This window comes from Trachymyrmex septentrionalis, unplaced genomic scaffold (genome assembly GCF_001594115.1).
Source record: "Trachymyrmex septentrionalis isolate Tsep2-gDNA-1 unplaced genomic scaffold, Tsep1.0 scaffold171, whole genome shotgun sequence".
NCBI classification, from domain to species: Eukaryota; Metazoa; Arthropoda; class Insecta; order Hymenoptera; family Formicidae; genus Trachymyrmex; species Trachymyrmex septentrionalis.
This window is the reverse complement of record NW_017304876.1, coordinates 529796-550326: the sequence shown is the minus strand read 5'-3', so window position 1 is coordinate 550326 and position 20531 is coordinate 529796. Positions and strand designations below refer to the sequence as shown.

The 20531-nt window shown below is 32.9% G+C and overlaps 1 protein-coding gene across 1 annotated transcript in view; it reads left to right on the top strand.

Annotated features, from left to right (window-relative positions):
* LOC108746452 (receptor-type guanylate cyclase Gyc76C-like) overlaps positions 1–20531 on the top strand; it is an 87546-nt gene that overhangs the window by 23527 nt on the left and 43488 nt on the right. Inside the window, exon 3 of the mRNA XM_018483237.1 lies at positions 11038–11410. Coding sequence (XP_018338739.1) covers positions 11081–11410 — 330 coding nt within the window. The 5' untranslated portion in view covers positions 11038–11080. The remainder of the gene's footprint in view (positions 1–11037; positions 11411–20531) is intronic.

Here is a 20531-nt window from a genome sequence, read left to right as displayed (position 1 = left end):
AAGCTGTTATTAGTACCATTGACACTTGTGAGTACGTGCGTGCGTGCGCGCGCGTGTGTGTGTGTGTGTGTGTGAGAGAGAGAGAGAGAGAGAGAGAGAGAGAGAGAGAGAGAGAGAGAAAGAAATATCATCCATTCTACTTTTAATTTTACTTGCACGATTTTAGACTGCATAAAAATGGTTTTTCACATTCAGGGCGATGATATGTATGCTTTCGTGTTTGCAGTATTTACGAATTGCTCGTGTCGTAATAAATCATAATACCGCGTTAAACTCGGCAAAAAAATAATATACGCTGCTTTTGCCGCGCGTAATAAAAGACGCTGGAAATACGCATTACAGAGCGAAATGGAGATGCACGAGTATTCAGGCAGATACGTGGAGTTTTCATTACAACTGCGTACGTGTAATTTCGCTCGTGATATTTCCGCTCGATATCATTGCTTCGCACGGCTGTGCAAAACAAAAAAGTATCAGGATGATAAAACAAATTGCGATGATGTAACGAAAACGCGATATCTGTCCGCGTTTGTCTTCCGTTTGCATAAAAAATATCGACAATACCTTATATTTTTTAAATTACGATGGAGAACACTTTGATCGAAGTTAAATATGTTTCGAATAAATCATATATTCTTTATTAAAGAAATTTATTTCAGAAGTGATTGCGCGGCGATAACTTTTGAACTTTCAATACAAACATGGAACGCTAATAATTTCCCTTATATTTCTATTTAAATGTTCGTCATTTCTTTTCAAAAAGGTGAGAACATTGTTGCATTCGCACGAAACATTTCCGATAGCTATATCCGATAGCTAAAGCGATTAATTCAATGATATAAATCAATAAAATCATTTCACTAACAATAGCTCATAAAATAGATCAATGTTATTTTTTATTATTTTCTATAGTTTATGAACAACAGAGTATTTTTTGTATAATAGTTTTTTTATCTTTGCTCGATTGCTACAAATTAACTATATCACATTTGCATAGTTTATCGAATTAATAATTTTATTTGATTTTTTATTCGAAAAATATTAAAACTTAATGGCCGTTAATATTTCCCAAAGCTTTATTTTGCTTCATTTGTTGGCTCCTCGTAATAATGAATTGTTGGAATAATTGAGTAAATATTGTTATTATGTTATGCAATGAATAATTTTTCGTTGGATTTGGGAGAATTACAAGATTAATATATTCACACAATATTCTATATATCTTGGGTTTTTACCAGATCATAGAAGCCGACCAGACATTCGAATGTGTGTCCAATTATTGAGATTCGTATGGATATCTCAAAATTTACGAATGAATCGTATTTGCTTAATTATATTATAAGTGAAATTAAGAAAACATGGCAATCGCGGATATTGGATATTTCCACTGGCACATCGCCAACTGCTTCTTGAGAATATAAACTCTAAAGTCTTTCGCGTTTACCAAGTCGTTATCGTTTCATATATACTAATAAACGTACAAAAACACAATCATGAAGTTTTCGAATTTCCTATTTACAGGTTGGATTAATTATCGAAAAATGTTTTCTAATATATCTTAGAATCTTAACATCATTACAATTACAATTTCACTTCTTTTTTATATTACCATATTTCATATCCGCATTTTTTCGATGCTCGTAAAACACACACACACACACACGCACACGTGCGCGTGTCCCTGTAATTGAATATACAAGCATAGATTATTTTCCAGGGTCATTAGCGATTAGGGAAAAACAAGGAGAAGTTAAAGAAATAAAAAATAGTCTGGAAAAACCGGAAAAAGTTAAGGAATCAAAGAAACATTTGGAAACTTTTATAAGAGACAGGAAACCAATTATAGTGACGTATTTTTTTTTATATTATAAGCATGTTGTAATTTCTATGCTTGCTATTATTGTTAGTATTTATTCTTTCAGATTTCTAACATTAAAATTAACCATTAGATGGCTATTGTCGACTATAAATCTTTTAAATAAAAACTTTCTTTTTTTATATGTTAATAAATGGCCTTATTTGTATTTCGCCTTTTTCCATATATTTATTGTTAAAGGGTATTATACAATACATTGAGGAAAGTAAGAGAATACTTTTTGTAGGATTTGAGATACCTTGAAAATTGACAAAATTACGACAAAATTATTTTTATTTATAGCTAATATGTTATAACTTTGAAACGATTCAATTACAAACAACGGAAAATCATTACAAAATCATTCTGTGTGTGTGTGTGAATCAAGATTAACAATTTTTTTACCTTAAAGTCCCGTAACACTGATTTTTTTCAAAATTTTTAAATATATAACATTACAAACGAAATTATCTCGAGACATTGGTAGTGTCTCGGCGCTAAGGTTGTTATTACAAACAATTACGAATACTGTCATTTTGTTATAAAAAATTTAATTTATAAAAAGTCGACTACTAAGTTCACAAAGGTTGAGAGAATTGCGAACATTACAAGAAAAGTTAAATAAAAGTAACGATTATTTATCAATTAATAAAAGTCATTATTAAAAACGTGCTCCGGTTATTTGATTTTAAATTATAATAATTAACATTTATATGTTTATCAATGTAAATTATAATTTTAAACAAAAAATAAAATCTTTGCCGCTTAAAATTTTCCGCAATGCTGAATCGGTTGCTTTTTTGTTTAAACTTTAAACTTATTATTAATAATATATAAATGTTAATTATTGTAACTTAAAGCCATTATATCCTTTGAATAAAGATTTTTACTCATAAATAATCGCCGTTTTTATTTAATTTTTTCCATATATTTGTAATTCTTCTCTACCTACATCAAACTTATCGAAAATGTGTAATGACCTTTATTATCTTAAATGATGTGTAAATGTTAATTATGATCACGCGTTATAATATAGCACTATAAGCGCGCGTATATTGTATTAGTATCTGGTGCGGGAAATACAAGCTAATTATTATTCGTATAGTGCAGTAATAACAGGTCTAACATATCGAATTATTACATAATGCTAGAAATACAAGCTGATCATTATTGTAATATTGCAATAATAGGGCTGTTTTGATATACTCTGCTAGTACTTATTATTCGTATTTACTCTATTTAAATTCTTTAGAATGGAATGTCAAAACTCTAAAGAATAAAAATTGAGTTATTCCTGAAAAAGAATGACTCGATCAATTTTCAATCTTTACAAGTGAGATTTCACTTTTCAAAGTGAGATTCACTCTAAAAGTATTTAGAGAGAGAGAGAGAGAGAGAGAGAGCGCGTGCTGCGCGACTATCCTACTTTTCGACTATAACTTCTCTATTTCTACCCTACTTTTTTTATTGAATTTTTATTGAAACAGACGCACGCTTCAGTGTTATTTTCAAGCATTGTAAGGAATTTTTCCAATGAATAATCAGAAAATTTTTTATTCGTTTTGCTAACAATCCTACTTTCACATAAAATACATTTCGTCGTTCAAATTGCATTTAGAAAATTGCCAATCGCTGAGCACAATGTGTATTTAACAATTAGTTGCATTGAACATTGTATATTATACACTGCTGCATGTACATTGTAGTGACGTTTGAAAGGAGATAACGAGAATACGTTTTTAATGTCCTAAAATTTTACGTGAAAAAAAGCTTAACCACATTTTCACGATAATTTATTTATTCCATCAGTTCCATCACATTGTACAATACTTCGTATAGGCGTTTATTCACTGACTACGTTTTTTACGTTTCGTTTTTCTCTCTCGATCGCTTCTCTCAACAAGTGTCAATTTCGGTCGTATTCCAGTATACACTGCCAGTTTTACTGAAAATCTAGTATACGTGAACTACGAATTTTTAGTATCGACAGTGATATCAGAATACAGCCTATGATGTCGTTTTTTATCACCAAAAACTCATTAAAAATCAACAAAAGCGTACAAATGTGTGAGGAAAAATATAAATGAATCATCTTTCTTGACACGCGGACATACACATATAACTGATCGTGAAATATATATTAAATTTTTGCATTTCAAATAACTATAGAACTCATTTTGGCTTTAAATGAATAATAAAATTTTTTCGAGATTATTATTTCAAGTACGTAATAACTTAAATAATATTCTATCTCTCTGAGGCATCACTTGCATCTGCAAATTTGGCTATAGCATAAAAGACAAGAAGTAATGAAAGAATGATATTTATAAAAAATACTAATTGTTAGTATTACGATATTTATAATAAATATTAAATGACGTTATGGAATGTATCAGCACTTCGTTGTGTTTTGCCATTAATGTTATTGTTATTTACATTAAGATACTTTTAAAAAAATCAATTATATGCACGAATGTTATTACATAATCGGGCAAATTAATATGAAATCTAAAATCATTAATTAATGCTGTACTCACACACACACACACACACACACACACACACACACACACACCAGAACGAGATATTAATATTGACATTCGAAAACTGTAATTAAATTGATCTATAGCTAATTGAAATGTGAAGTTATGAATGTTTTGTGCAATTTGTACGCGGTATCACTTTTTATTCTACGTATGCCTCTTAGGCTGTGTATGATTTTTATCGTGTATGCTGCTAATATGTGCGCACACGTGTAATTTTATAATTATTGGACTCCGACTCTCAGAATGTGCAGAAAAGTAATTGTAAGATTATCGCGATTGTTCTGATGATAAAAATGATCGCCGTGTTAACTAGATAGGAACGAAACGTGTTGTGATGACAGGGCGGCGTAAATAATAAATGTAAATTTTATTGATACATATAAAAGAATGGAGAGAGAGATTGACCGCGTAAAGTGATAACAGAAGTTATGATTACACATATGTGCACACGTGGATATAAACACATATTGTAGCCCCTTCCTTTTCTATTAATATTTATTAATTTATTGAGCTTTTTCAATTTATTGTTTATTAAATACTTATAATTATATAATATTAATTATCTTTTTATTTTTTTATGTATATCTTATAAATGAAACGTGAAAAACATAAAGCTTTGTAAAAGAAAAATTATGTGTAACAAAGACAAACTTTGTCTGTAATGTTTCATAGTCTGTCGAGCTATCTTCCTAAAATAATCTATCAAAAAATATGAAATTGAAAACAATTTTTGGAGACTGCTTTTTTTTAAATTTGATAGATTATGAAAGTCTATCAGAACACGTTATGCGATAACAAACGTATACAGTTGACCATATAGAAATGATGAAGTTTTGACGTACCGTGTAATATATTTCATATTTTCGCAATTTTGAATTTAAATGTGTACGAGCCAGTGTAATCGGTGTACAGGTAAAATAAAATACGTCTGGACGTAGTGATTAATTATAACCACACTCGGACTTGTTTGCGGTAGTAACAGAAATAATGTATCGACACAAAACACCGACGTGACGCAAAGAGTAATCGCGATAATGGGAGGCCCACGTGCGCGTATTTTGTACTACATATTTACCTGTCGTTCTACAATTACTTGCTTGTAATATAATCCATACCTCCGCCATATTAATGTTTACGAATATCATATGTTAAAAGACATACCGTTAAAGGCTCGAGGTTTCACAGCGGTTCTGTTCATACGAAACAGACGCACAACATTAAACTCGAATGGCAGAGACAATTCTTTCTTCTTTTGGTTTAAACGTCGGCATATCATCGTCGCGATATATCGACTTGTATAAAATAATGTTTCTTTTTTTTTTTGCGTCGCTTTTTTCTATTTTTTTCTTTAAGATTCGCAAAGTAATCGATCGTGTTGTGCCGGTATAAAACTGATTCGTTGTCGGAGTTTTCGAGCGATACGTTTTGGATGTATTCGTGGCCCAATAAAAGAGAGAAGGAAAATTGCAGAGAAAAGGAGAATGAGAGGATGGATTTATATTTGTTTATCTAAACGATGTACACTTCGAATATTGACCCTGTATAAACACATGTCGGACGCGTGCCATAGCTTTTTCCCAATTCAATTTTTTGCGTTGATTTCATCCCAGCGAAAACAGATAGTGTGACGAAAAAACAAAGGAGTGTTTACGAAATAAATTAATAAAATGGAACGATCAGAAATAGGTTTAACTGTCAGAAACATTTATTTTTTTCTATTGTTTTATTGGAAAAATTTATTACACGCCACATTTTTAACGTCTAGATAAAAGCGAAAGAAATTTTGACTTTTCTCTGAATCGAATAAATGTGATTTTTGAACGACGTAAATGTGAAAAGATACATAAAACCGTAATTTATAACACAAGCTATTATACGAGTAACATTTATTCAAAAATGTTTAAGTTCCAGACAATGTCAGGTGTGATAAACACGATAAAATGTGTCCTTTAAATATTTCTTAGAGTTCTACTGATTCGAATATCTTTCTATGCAGACGTATAAATTTTCTCCTTTTGATTATATATTCTTGTAGTTTTGTTCTACTTCGTATCTATACAGGCTGTGTGTGTTGTTTGCGCTCTTGTGCTGGATAATAATATTTGTTATTATAATGAATAGTTTTCTTTACGAGATGAATATTCGCTAGCAAATAATTTGTAAACTCTCGCAATTTTATGGCACAATCTAAATTAGGCCTTACCTCATCATTCAGAAATAATTTAGCCTAAAACTGCCAGGCGAACATAAGTAATGTGTATACTTCAACAACAACGCTATTTTTAGTCTTTTATCGGCTTATATTTGCCTCGCGTATCAGTTACGTCTGCGAAAGACTTGTTTAATTTACGTCGTTATTAATAGAACAGTTTTTTTGTTCCACGACAACTTGTTCATCAGTGAAATCTTTATCGCTACGATATATTATCGATGATAAAAGATCTTGCGACATAATACAGGATCCCCCCTCGCAGCGTCATAAATTAAATTTCTTTTACGACACAGCTTGCACGTGCGAGTGATAGAAGTGATTTTAATAACAAGCAGTGCGATAAGGCTTTTTCAATAATTCATAATTCGAAAGTAACAGCCTTACGAATTATTGTGGTGGCAAAACGGAAGAAACGCGAGCAGGCGCGACCTTCGCCCAATGCACTTACACGCCTCGTATGCCCGAAGACCGCATAATATTCCGTAGTTATTTTTAGAACGTAATATGCGTGCCACATTAGTGCAGGCATATCGTGATAAAACGAGTATATGTGACTTCGCCTACGTGGCTCGTCGATGCGATCGTTTTAAGGTATACGATCTCTCTCTCTCTCTCTCTCTCCGCTTGCAAACAAACATAATCATGACACCGTTTACACGCCTTCTCCTCTTGATCACGGAATATTAATCGGCAATCACGAACTGTAATCGTTCAGTCGTATAAATTTCGCGGTTTTCTTTTTCCCACGTGAATGATAAAAACTACAGGACTTCTTTAACTTCAGTTACTTCTACAGTTACTTCTCTTAATTTATTAACTTGCTAAATATCCGTCCATCGCGGTATTTGTTACAATGTGTTTGTTCCGAATTATGCGTGAATTTCGCACAAAAAAAAAATCTCACGATTGATAAGAAAGATACGATTCAAATTGTTTTTAACCGGCAGCCTGAAACTACGTTCTTTTTTCGCTTTTTTTTTTTTCCGCTCTATCTCCAGACTGTTCCAAATTCTGCTGCTTCGTCACGCGCCATCGCCATCGCGATTTTTCGCGTCTTTGTCCGCGTCTAACCGAACTTTTCAAATCTCGGTCACTCGAAAGTCACACGCGATTGTCTTCCCAATTATCTCACGCTCTCGCGATCACTTACTTCAGAATTGCGAAAACTTTTTTAAATCACGCCGGGTTCACCACTTTGCTGATTGGAGCGTCAGATGGGCGAACAAATAAGAGTTCGTTCCGTGTTCGTATGCCGGTCTTTATTATTTGTACGCGATTTCCGCACGTCTGTACATGCCGAAGTCTCGCCAGCAAACTCTCCGATCGATTCCGTCTCGAGAGACACGTAATTCTCAGTCTTTCTGTCCTTCGAGGACCTTCTCTCGAAAATATTTTTCTCAACCGTCTTTATCGCCCTTGTTTACGCTTCCTTATTATGCCTGGCGGTTGAATATGTTTAAATATTTAAGCTACGCGATTAGATGTTACATTATTATTAATCTGGATATTGTGATTGCTGACAGTTAAATGTCTATTCTGAAAAGGATCCACAGGAGTTCGATTCACTACCTGAATACCCGAAATCTATACGTAAGCAAGTTTAAATGTCTCTATTGTGCGAGTCGCGAATACATGTGCGAGCATGTGTACGTAACCAACATCTCGAGTCGTCTCGCGTGCTTGGCCCCGAGGATCGTGTGCGATATATATCGTCACAAAGAGAATTGTAAAATACTTTTTAAAAAAGTATACATATTTGACAAGTGATTTCTTTCTATAACGCGTATCACGAGGAGCGTTCCCCGCATAGTAAATCCGACGCTAAAGATCCTAATTACATTAACCAACAATATATTGCAAATAACTGGATACTTAACACATTACATTCGCGTGAATTGTCCGCATATACATACCATCATATTCTTGTATATCGTTATCTCAAATTTCTCGGAAGAAAAAATTTCTTTATTTTTTACTTACATCAATTTACATTATAACACAATTGTACAAATTTTGATTAAATAAAAATGAATATAATAAATAGGTAATATACAGGTTACATAGGTTTATTCAAAATTATAATTATTATTGATAGATGCATAAAAATAAAAAAGTGTTAATTACTTTTTATAAATATATGTTAAGATAATACTATTTATTTAATTTGTAATTATGGACACGAGTTGCTGTGCCATTTATAAATTGTCTGGAGGCTATATAATAATGACTACGGATCCGTCGCGTCGCGAAATTTCTCAGTGTGGTGTAATAGCTATAATCCATTAAAATCCATCGGCGTATTATTCCTATTAATAATAATAATATAATGTCTTCATAAAGATTCGCGTTTTATCGATTATTTCTGTTCATTAATCAATTACATCAATTGCAATCTTTAAATGATGTATTGCTTTTTCCTATAAAGTATTTGTCTTAATAAATTCGTTTTATATGTCGAGCATGCTCGATGTGTTATGATAAGTACTTTTTACGTAGAAGTAGCCGAATCCAAGATATATACATAAAACGTAAAATAGGTTTTGTTCAACAATAAAAGAAAACATATAATCAACCGCAATATAATCAATATAATCAACCGCATTTTTTATCAGTTTTTTGAAGCTGGAAAATTTTTGAAGTCCGTTGGTGATCAGGACTTTTAGTATTGTATGATAATGGGATAGTGCCGGGATTTTACAGCCGACGCACCCGAGATAAGACCTCTTGTTTTCGTAATAATTCGTAGCCAACTTTCATTTCACAACTGTTTGTATTTCAATTGTATGTGTAAGATCAGCGGTTTTGTGTTTCGCGTCCGGTGTCTGTCTATCTTTACCTTTCGTTATGCCAAAATTATATTTGTCCTAATCGAACAGTTCCAAATTATAACGATGACAAACGAGTCAACGGATAAACTGAATTTCCATATATACTTCAATATTCTTGTTAATGTTAAATAATTTAAGTCTTAAATAATATTTTTAAATATGAAATCTTGATAATTACGAGACAAGTATGTTGTATATGTAATACATCATTTTGAATAACTTCCCGCAAACAAATCTTTTATGACAAATCTTTTTTGCCTCGAAAAAATCTATTTTTCTTGAGCTATTAGCATTCTCATGAAAGGCTGTTGTTGTGTAACAACAATAAATATATATTGAAAATTCTTATATTATAAGTATAGATCGTTACATTCTACACACGCGATATAACTTGCTTTATGGAGGAATGCATTCATTGACGCGTAAGCGACAATGAAATAAACTGTATCTTAAAAAAATATATGCAAGTAAATCAGTTTAGTATATGCGTCGCGTAGCAAAATATTATTATAAAAGATTTATTATTAACTAAGCACACAGATGGTACGATGATTTACGCAAATAAATGCAATCTCGCGATAAATGCAGTCAAGCAGGAAGATACGTTTTACTGTCACTACCACAATAGTACCAAGCACGGCCGGTTTCGTGCTTATGATTGTGACCACGGAAATTGTATCATTCGTTATACATTCAGTGCACGGATGGATATAAATACATTCAACAGGTTCAACTGCTCCGAAATTAATCATTCAGACACATCGAGACATATTTTTTATAGACAGATACATATAACAAATTTTTACAGCTGCCAAATTTTATCAAAATTTTTAGCTATTTTTTTCTATTTGATATATCTTTATATTTAAAAAACATATTAATATACAATAGATACTTCATTAATATCTGTTGCAATGAAATTTTAATTTAATATCAGTACCTACTTAATATCTGCGTGTAACATATTCCAATCTTTTAAGTTATTATCACTCAAAAAAGTGATCTTGCAATTACAGCTAAAATTATCTAAGTACGAAAAATACTTGGAATAGATAAATTTCTAGCAAGTTCAATTATATAGATAGAATTGACAGAGATATAATTTAGATTTGTATATAAATTCTATGCGTATGATACATAATTTTCTGTCAGATACAAAAAATAGCTATAATTCTAGCTGGAGCAGCAAAATATTTTTTTACGTGATCCAGCAATTACTAGATAATAACGGAAAAGCAGCGGATATTTATTATTCATCCAAGGTAAACTTCGTGTAACTATAAAATTGTAGGTATCATTCAAATGAAATAGTCATTTAAATGAAATAGTTTTGAAAAACAATCTGAGGTAAACGTCCCAGTGACTAGATATAGGTACCTATAATTTTACTTTATAGTTACGCGAAGTTTACCTTGGATGAATAAAACAAACATCCGCTGCTTTTGCCGTTATTGCTCGTTCAAATATTTTTTTCATATTATAGAATTATTCGTAGGCTGATGTAAACGTTTTCACGATCGATTCTTGGAACCGTTTCATTCAACCATCAACTCTCTGAGTTTGACACTTTCTCAACGTATTCCTTGAATTTTTCAGGTGAGCGGGAAGGAGGCGCCGCTGACCGGAGACGGCGGCGGCCATGCACTCCGCCCCGCTCAAGCCGCTCCGACAACAACAACAGCTGCAACAATTGCAGCAGCAGCAGCATCACGACCGAGACAGATTACGAGCCCTTCTGTTGCTGCTACTGCTGCTTGCTAGCAGTATGGACTTTGTTAAAACGGAAGCGCCAGAGCAGCGATCGGCATTAATGCGATCAGGAGCTATCCATCGCAAAAAACTATGGCCGGAAGATACCGATGTGTTCCCAGTGAATTTGACCATTGGGTATCTTCCGGCTATTAAGGGAGGCCTCAAGGACCGTCAGGGTCTCGCTATTTCCGGGGCCATAACCATAGCTCTGAATGAGGTAAACATTTTTTGTTTTACATTTTTCATGTCTTTTCTAGTTGATTATCATTTTCTCTAGCTTAGTTAACAAATACCAGTATATAATTTCGTTTTCGTGCAATATCCCCTTTTAAAATATTTAATTATAAATAAATAAATAAATAATATTGTTTGAAATAAATTATCATTTCATTATCATTTTCTAGTTTAATTAAAATATATCAGCGTTTAATTTCGTTCCGTCTGATCTCCATTTGTGAAATATTAAATTATAAACAAATGGAGATTGATGATAAAATACACTGCTGAAGATTTTGTTTATTTTCGATACTTTGTGCCTATAATTTTTTACTTGTTATCAATGTAAAAATTCATTTTTAATTTCTGCGCCTCTCATTATGCCATCTGTTGCATTTCGTGTTCTTATTTTAATGTATTGTTATATACTTTATGCACCTTAAGTTTTCATTATTTTCATTATTTTTATCAATCGTCAAGTTTATTTATCAATCAATGCCGAAACAAACAGTCGATTAATTCGTTGCTTGTCACACCAACCAATCTGTTTTTTTTTTCTGTTAGCAAAGATAAAATGTTCGGATATTTATTTTGTAATATTTATTTCATAACAAGATTAACTAAATTCAAAGAAGTATGTGCAGGAGCACAAGAAAGATCGAATGATGGCAATAAATTGACACTTAATACAGATGCACTTATTGTTTGATTGATATTGTCACTGGAAGCAATTGAATCAGATAAGAGTAGTAAATCCAAATAACACTTCTGCTTATGATAACTTATATTTAGCTAATAGCTTTGTAAATTTTAATCGTGGACCAGCTGGAATGAGAATCGTTATCCATGTCTAACAATTTTAACGATTCTTGATCAATCTGTTCTCTTGTTAAGAGAATTTAATTGATAAGAATACCATAATTAAAAGCTTTAATTATATTATAATTAAAAATTTTCATTTTTAATGTACTGTTATACATTGCGTGCTCTCTGTTTTTACGCTCATTACGTTGTAAGCATCAGTTCATTCTTATTATCTATCTAAATATTAAACAAGGACGAATGATGCTTACAAGCGCAAAACAGAAGGCATATATATATAGTGATATAGCTGATCCGATGTAAATCAAATCTTTGGGAACATTTACAATAATAATAAAGTTTTTTTAATAGTAATATTAAAGAAACTATTAACTGCATTAACACAATATAATAAATACCGACGTATTTTAACACTTACGACGAATTAAATTATCTATAAAATCTCCAAATCCCCCCATTCTTGGAGTTTTTTTACATCCATGATGTTGGCCTCAGTTGTTATCTCCAAAACAATTTGAATGAAAAGATCACACAATAAGAACGCGGACTTGTTCACACAGATCGATATTTAGCTTGCTACGGGAATGGCGCGAGTATGCTATAATGAATATTATACACTTAATATAATATAAAGAATCGAATAGAAAATAATTTTTTGATACAAACAGATTCATGTTAGACTATGAAACGATACCCACAGAGAATAATATGTCCAAAATACGGACATAAGATATTTATCATTAAAAACATGTTTTAGGCATTATGTTATAATGTTATCTTAAAGATGGTCTTTAAGATGTTTTATATGTTCGAATTTTGGATATATTGTTCTCTGGATATATCATTATTATATCGTTTCGTGTCGTTTTCGTTCGCTATAGCCAATAAAGAAAACTTATTTTTACTGTAAAGAAAATAATATTTGTCCCTTCTTCTCTTCTCTTTGAATTTCTATTTACTAGAAATTACTATCACAAATAGCACTTTACTTTTAGATCTTCGATGTACACAACGCGTTTATTTGGCGGCATTTCTTACGCAGCAGTTTGTGTTTAATAATAGCTTCGCGACAATTCACGATGCTTCACTGTTATTCATATTTTATTAACTGTTGAACACAGTGTTGATGAAATACAGACGTAGAATCAACAAAGAAAATAGAAGAGTTCCTCACACAAAGAGGAACTACACTGTGTGCGATCAACGCCGCCGCGCCGCATTGAGAGATTATATCAATGTGTCATTTATATTCTTTTCGACAAAGTTATACTTTCAAACTAAGCAATTCCACCACAGAAATTGGGTTGATTAGAGGTAGTTATTTTTTTAACTGTGCGTTTTGTGTCAAAGTAGTACATTTTGACATATGTATAGATTAAAAATAACGAAATGTCATTTAACTCATGGAATTGGTTTAAATTTGTCCTTTTTCAATTTAACGGTGTAGGATAAATCTTAAGAGCTGTGCCAATGTTTTACCCCATAGGGGAGAAATATTTCACTCTCTTTTACGCTCTTTCCAGTTGCAGTTGAAAATTCATTTCATATGGCAAAACGTTGGTACAGTTATTAAGATTCGGCCTTGTCCATATTTAATTGCATGTCTGCACCATACTTGCATTTCTTTGTAAATGTTGTATACAGAGGTGGTGTCGAGTGTAATTTTTTTATACTTATTCCGGGAATATATCTCCCACAGAGAATATTGACCGTAGAAATGTTTCACGTGTGTAATCAAAGAAAAAGAGGGGAAAAATCATTTCCTATTGCTACTTTTGACATTATATCGGGATGAGCATGTCAATATCATACTTTACCCGACTTTATTTACATGTGTTCATAGGCAAACGTCGTTTTGAAATTGCCAAGCTCGTAATAGTCGACCGTTTGTGAATACCGCGGAGAGAATACATTTACGGCAGAAACACTTTCGGCGTGTGGAATTAAAGAAAAAGGAAATATGAAAATCCGTTTCAACTTTCGTTGGCGTTATCTCGCGCAGTTTATTTCGCAACCACCACTCTTTTAAAATAAAATTAATTAAATTTGTACCGCGTCAATATTATATTCGCGTTTATTCACGAGTGTTATTCATAGGTTGCTTGTAAATATTTTTTTAACGGGGGGGGAGGGGGGCGGTAAAATAATTGGTACGACTCAATTAAAATAAAAAAATAGAAAATGGTAGAAAATAAGAAATCGATCGTATCATAAACAGTTACTTAAAATAATAAATGCTAAATATAACTATTTTATTTAAAAATATATATATATATTTTATAATGTTATTTTTTAAATATGACCGACTTCTGATTTTTCAATATTTTTCGAGCTCGTAGAGCGAAGTTTGAGTGTTTATCTCTCGAGGAGAGAATACATTTACGATAGAAATGCTCGATGCGGAGACAGAGAGAAAAAGAAATAGCAAGGGGAAAAAATTCATTTTGTCTTGCTACCTTCGAAATGAAAGCACGATCTCGTATTTGAATTTGCTCACTGTTATGTTAGCCATAGGCAAACATCATTTTTAATAACTTTTAAGCTCGTGACGGCCGAATGATTGTTTCTGTTATGTTAGTCATAAGTAAATATCGTTTTTAATAATTTTTAAGCTCGTAATATAGTCAAGCGATTATCTTTCGCAGAGAGAATACATTTACAGCAGAAAACGCTCGATGTGCGCGATAAAAGAAAAGAAAAGAGGTATTATGGAAAACCATTTCTTTTTGCTCGGATTCTTTATTTTACAAATAATGCCCGCTACCAATTGCATCTAATAATGAAATTTGTATAGCAAATTTGAGGTGTATGTTTTGCAAACGGCATTTCTTTTTATTTTACAGGCACGTAACAGCCGGACGTATTCATTTTTCGCGAAAAGAATATATTTACAATAGAAATATGCACGTTCGATGAGTTTGTAAATCAAAGCAAAATGCGCGCGATATCTGTAAAATGTAAATCCGCTTTAAATGGCATAAAACAGAAAAGCAATAATGTTGCGTTCGTTGCGTAATCCCCATCGCGATAATAATTCAAAAGTTTCCTCCGCCAATACCAGCCGACTAATTCACCAATAATCCGGCCTGTTTCAACGTCATATCTTGTGCATTATTAATGCGGCGTAGCCGGGCGAAAAGTTCTACTCTTCCGTATTTTCGGCGCGGTGAAACTGTTCCTTTTTAATCCGCGGCTCGTTAAATCGACTTCCTTTATCGAGGGAAGCTGGATCAACAGTAGCGACATTGCACGCTAGCGCGCCTTATTATTTATTAATAGAGAAGGCGCGTGCAATTCACATGCCACACGCGTGTGCATGTACATTGGCTGTGCGCGAATATATCATTATGAATGCGATTTGCGCGCTTAAAGAACTGAGCGCGCCGCCGCGCCCATTAGGGGCAGGCGTCTCTCCCTTGCATCGATTATGCGAAATCGCCAATTAATTCGCTCGTTCTATTTACCAATATATCGAACCGAGAGTATGGAGCATAGTTCACGTTGTGGGAGTGCGTACGGCGAGCGCGAATTCCACGATTTTTATCATTTTTTATAACCGTATGTATCCGCGGGCGGAACCTGAGCGCAAGGTGGTGTTGTTGCACCTGCATCTACATTGCACTTACGATCGCGGTGAGCGAACTAAATGTTAAGTAAGACACACACGCTTATGTACGCGCGCGATCTGCGTTTCACGTTTTATTTATAGAATGAATTCAAGAGAATAACTTGACGATATATATAAAGGTACAAAAAAAAAAATTCTAATTTCTTCAAAGGACATTTGTGATCGTCGTCTTGAATAAAATCTATCGGTTATTAACGAGTTTAAAAACCATCTCGATAAGAAGAAAATTGTGTTATCATGTATATTGAATTTTTTAATAAAAAAAAAATACATGCACGACCGATTATTTCCAGGAGTATATTTTTGTAATTGTTAAAATAAATTGCTATGGTTTGTACACAAATATCTTCACGCACAAAAAGTTGAAGTAATCTGTCTCTAATAAAATTGTCTTTAAGTAAGAAATTAATTTTCTAATTTTGCGAAATATTAGGACGCAGATCGTGCGCGTACGTAAGCGTGTGTGTCTTACTTATTCTCAGTTCGCTCACCGCGATCGCAAGTGCAATGTAGATGCAGGTGCAACAACACCACCTTGCGCTCAGGTTTCGCCCGCGGATACATACAGTTATAAAAAATGATAAATAAAAATCGTGGAATTCGCGCTCGCCGTACGCACTCCCACGGCGTGAACTTCCCGTATAGAATATTTTTTGAGATCAGATTAGAATCCAATCGGATTTCCCCAAAAAAATTATAAATTCTGGTTGGGAAATCTATGAAGATTCCGATCAGAGGTGTAATGTTTTGTAAACTAGATTCTAAATAGGAAATCTAAACAGATCCTAAATGGGAAATCTAAACAGATACTCGAATTTCCTTCTAATGTAAAAATAATTAAAATTCTTACAAATATAATTAAACAAAAATGCGTTTATGTGTAAATTTAGAAGAATGTAAATCAAAATTAACATTTGTGTTTCCTTTATTACAATACAATAAAATGATTACAATTGAATTGTTACTTCTGCGTTAATTATTTATAAATTGTATAATACTGTCTACTAAATTAATTTTATGTTAATTCATACATTTTTAATCAAATAAATCAATGTATAGTACATAATTATACTAAACATAAATAATGCTAATACAGTTAAATAATATTATTGCAATCACAATATTATTTAACCCTAAAATAAAAAATAAAAGGTAGGGTTACTAAGGGTAATTGTGACAGTGAGGGTAAATGTGACATGCATTTGAATGAGAAACAAATTTTGGGATTATTTTTATCAAACACATAAAAATATAATTGCTGATTACTTTCAATGCGTTTGATAAAAATAATCCCAAAATTTATTTTTTATTCAAATAGTATTGTACGTCACATTTACCCCTGTCATAATTACTAGTCATAATTATGAGTGACTCTATACAACAATATAAAAAATAAAGTTACACACATTATTAATCAATATTTATACATGTATACAATTTTTATTTTTTATTCTATTGCAATGTAATGAATTCCATGTTTAATAGATATAAAAATGTGATTTTCCATTCGATATATATATATATATAAAACCGTAATTTTAACTAATAATGCAAAAAGAACCGTGTGAATTTCTGCATTGATTTATTTCGATTCTAAACAGAAAATCAAAATTTGAGATAAAAATAGATTTCCTAATTTATATCGCACTGCGATTTATCTACTTGGAACAAACGTGGATTTCCCATTCTATTTCCATATAAGAATGACATAATTTTCATAAAAAAAAAAAAAGGAAATGCGAATTTCTTATATTATTTCTGTTTCGATTCTAAACAGAAAACCCAAATTTGGGATAAAAATAGATTTGCTAATTGGTATCGCGGTGCGATTTGCTTATTTGGGCATTCTAATCAGAATCTAAGATGTATTTGGGAAGATTTTGAGAAATTTCTATGCGGGAAGGAGTTCGAGGAAGAAAAAGGACGGTGATGACAAGAAATAGATCCGGAAAGGAGGCTGGCTAGGGGAGAGAGGAGAATGAAGAGAGAATGAGGAGAGACAGCGGCGGGTATGCGTGGGCGGTCACTTTTGCCCTTACGGCGCAATGATGGTCGTGATGATGCAGGAGGTGGTAGCGGTGGTGGTAATGGTGGTGGTGGTAATGGCGATGGCAGTAGCGGTGGTGGAGGTACTGGCACTGACGGTGCGATGAGCAGGAGCCATGTACTTTTCTTTTTTTATTTCCTCTTTATCTGGCATGTAGCATGTCCGGGTTTCACGGTTTCCCATCGATGCGCGGGGGGCCGACAGAGAGGAAAGAGATCTTATTATTATTAACTATTATTACTAAGAGTTCTTATTATTATTATTATTATTATTAGGCGTTAGGAACTCGAAAGCTCATTGCCGCAAATACCAAATCCCGCCACTGTTCCCGTCCCTGAGCAAGATCCCTCCATTTGTGACCCTCGTACCCCATTTCGTTAAGGTCCATTCTAATATTATCTTCCCATCTACGTCTTGGTCTACCCAATGGTCTTTTCCCATCCGGTTTACCAATTAGTACTTTAACATATATCCAATTCGATTCTCATCCATACGCGCCGCGTGACCTGCCCATCTCAATCGGCGCGATTTTATGACATTAATAATATCCGGACTATTATATAATTGATGTAATTCTGCGTTGTGTAATTTTCTCATTAGTTCTTTTGATTAGTTCTTATATGATTCAAAAATTTGAAGAAAAAAACGGTACATTTTTCACTGAAAAAAAAAAATGTTACGATTCTCTAATTTAAAAGTTAAAAAAATGTTACGATTTCCTAACTAAAAATAACAGGGATAAAAGGGCTCGAAGGAATAAGCGCTGTTCAAGGTGCGTAAATTGTTGAAAAATATCTCAATATTCAAATTAAATCAATTGAAGAGACCATAGAACAACAAACATAATCGTTAAAACGATAATAAATTCGTATATTTTATTCAGTTTTCGAATCTTCTTTAGCGAAAAATTTTTTTATATTTTAACTAATGATACAAAAAGAACCATGTGAATTTCTGCACTGATTTATTCCGATTTTATACAGAAAAGCAAATTCACCCTAGTGTATGGTTTGAAGGGTGAATGCATGTGACGGCTACGAAATAGGATGCGAGACAGAAATGCGAGAAAATTTTCATGTCTCTTTGAAATAAAATCGCTTTGAAACATAACACTTTGATGTTTGAAATTTTTAAAATCAGCATACACCTACGCAGTAATGTTTGTATATCGCATTGAAATACCTCGTTTAGAAAGAAGCTGCCTGTCTCGTGGAATGTCTTACATTCTTAATCCAAATACTAGATTGGCGAGCACGTACATCTAATACAGGGAAAATTATGCTGATTGTGCGTCATATGACAACAGGGGTGCATTTGCGTGAACAAGGATAGAACTGTTTCAACAAGTGTTACGAACGCTAAATGAAATGCACCTAAAATATCGACGCATTTGGGAGAACGCTTTTCCTCTCGTTGGATGCAAAAAATAACAATATTCAGCAACTCTCTCCTATTATCTTACGCCAATTTATCCCTTTATTAGTTTACTTGTGTTAATAAAACCTATGTCATCTTATCTGACATATTCGAATTTTTCTTGTTATTCCATGTCAATAATTCCTTCCACAAACGCTTAATTTTCAAATAACTGATGAAGTCGTCAAATTCCGTTCTACGTTCTTCTTATACGTTTGATACTCTATCATTCATTTTCTTTCTCTCTATTAAGAAATTTCCACAAAGTACGCGTGTGCTTTAGAACGTGTAAATTTATTGTACAAGATAATTATAAGATATCACGAATCTTCCTACCGGCAACCTTCCCGCTTTGGATATAACGGTAATAAATTGTACAGAGAAAATCATGAATAATAGCGTGTAATTTTATAATACGCTTTACAAAATGTCTAATCTCTATCCATGGCGTTCATAATTATTAGATGCGAACGTCCATCTCATAAATTATCACATGCCATCGTTTATATCGTGGAACAATATAAACTTGGCCAATAGACAAATATAATGTATTATATAGTATATTTATAAGAAAGTATAATTATCAAGCTGATAACTTTTCACTTAATCATTAGTGATCGATATTTTTTAAAATATTTTAAATTGTTATAAATTTAAAAGCCAACAAAACATTTAAAATATGTTACAACACATTTTCAGATTGTGTCGTCTGAAAACTATTCGAGAAGTCATTCGTACAAAATTAGGAAGATATCTCTACATCGTGAATGAGCCGAATACTTTCTTCGCGAAATCGCGCAACGAGAAATCGCTGAGAGACCGAGTTCCGCTAACATTATCAATAAACTTTCGTGCGCCGGCCGTCATGTGTATCGCGGTCTGACCGCGTCCACATGCGATCTGACCGCGTCCACACTTCGAATACAAATATTTAGTTTGCTGACTATACGGGTATAGCTCGATACACAAATCTGCTTTAAACGTTTGCACAATACAACCGCATTGGCGGTTGGTCCGCAAAACAATTTATTGCGCGTGCGAACTTTTCAATGGTCATGTCGCCGCCGGTTATAATTCCAACTCCCATTGCCAGGCATGTAAATTGACGTATATCGGCGAAATAACTTTATTCAGAAAATTATTGTTTATTTGGAAAGTCACATTTACATAACGACGGGTATATATATCTTTTATCAGAATCAGAATACA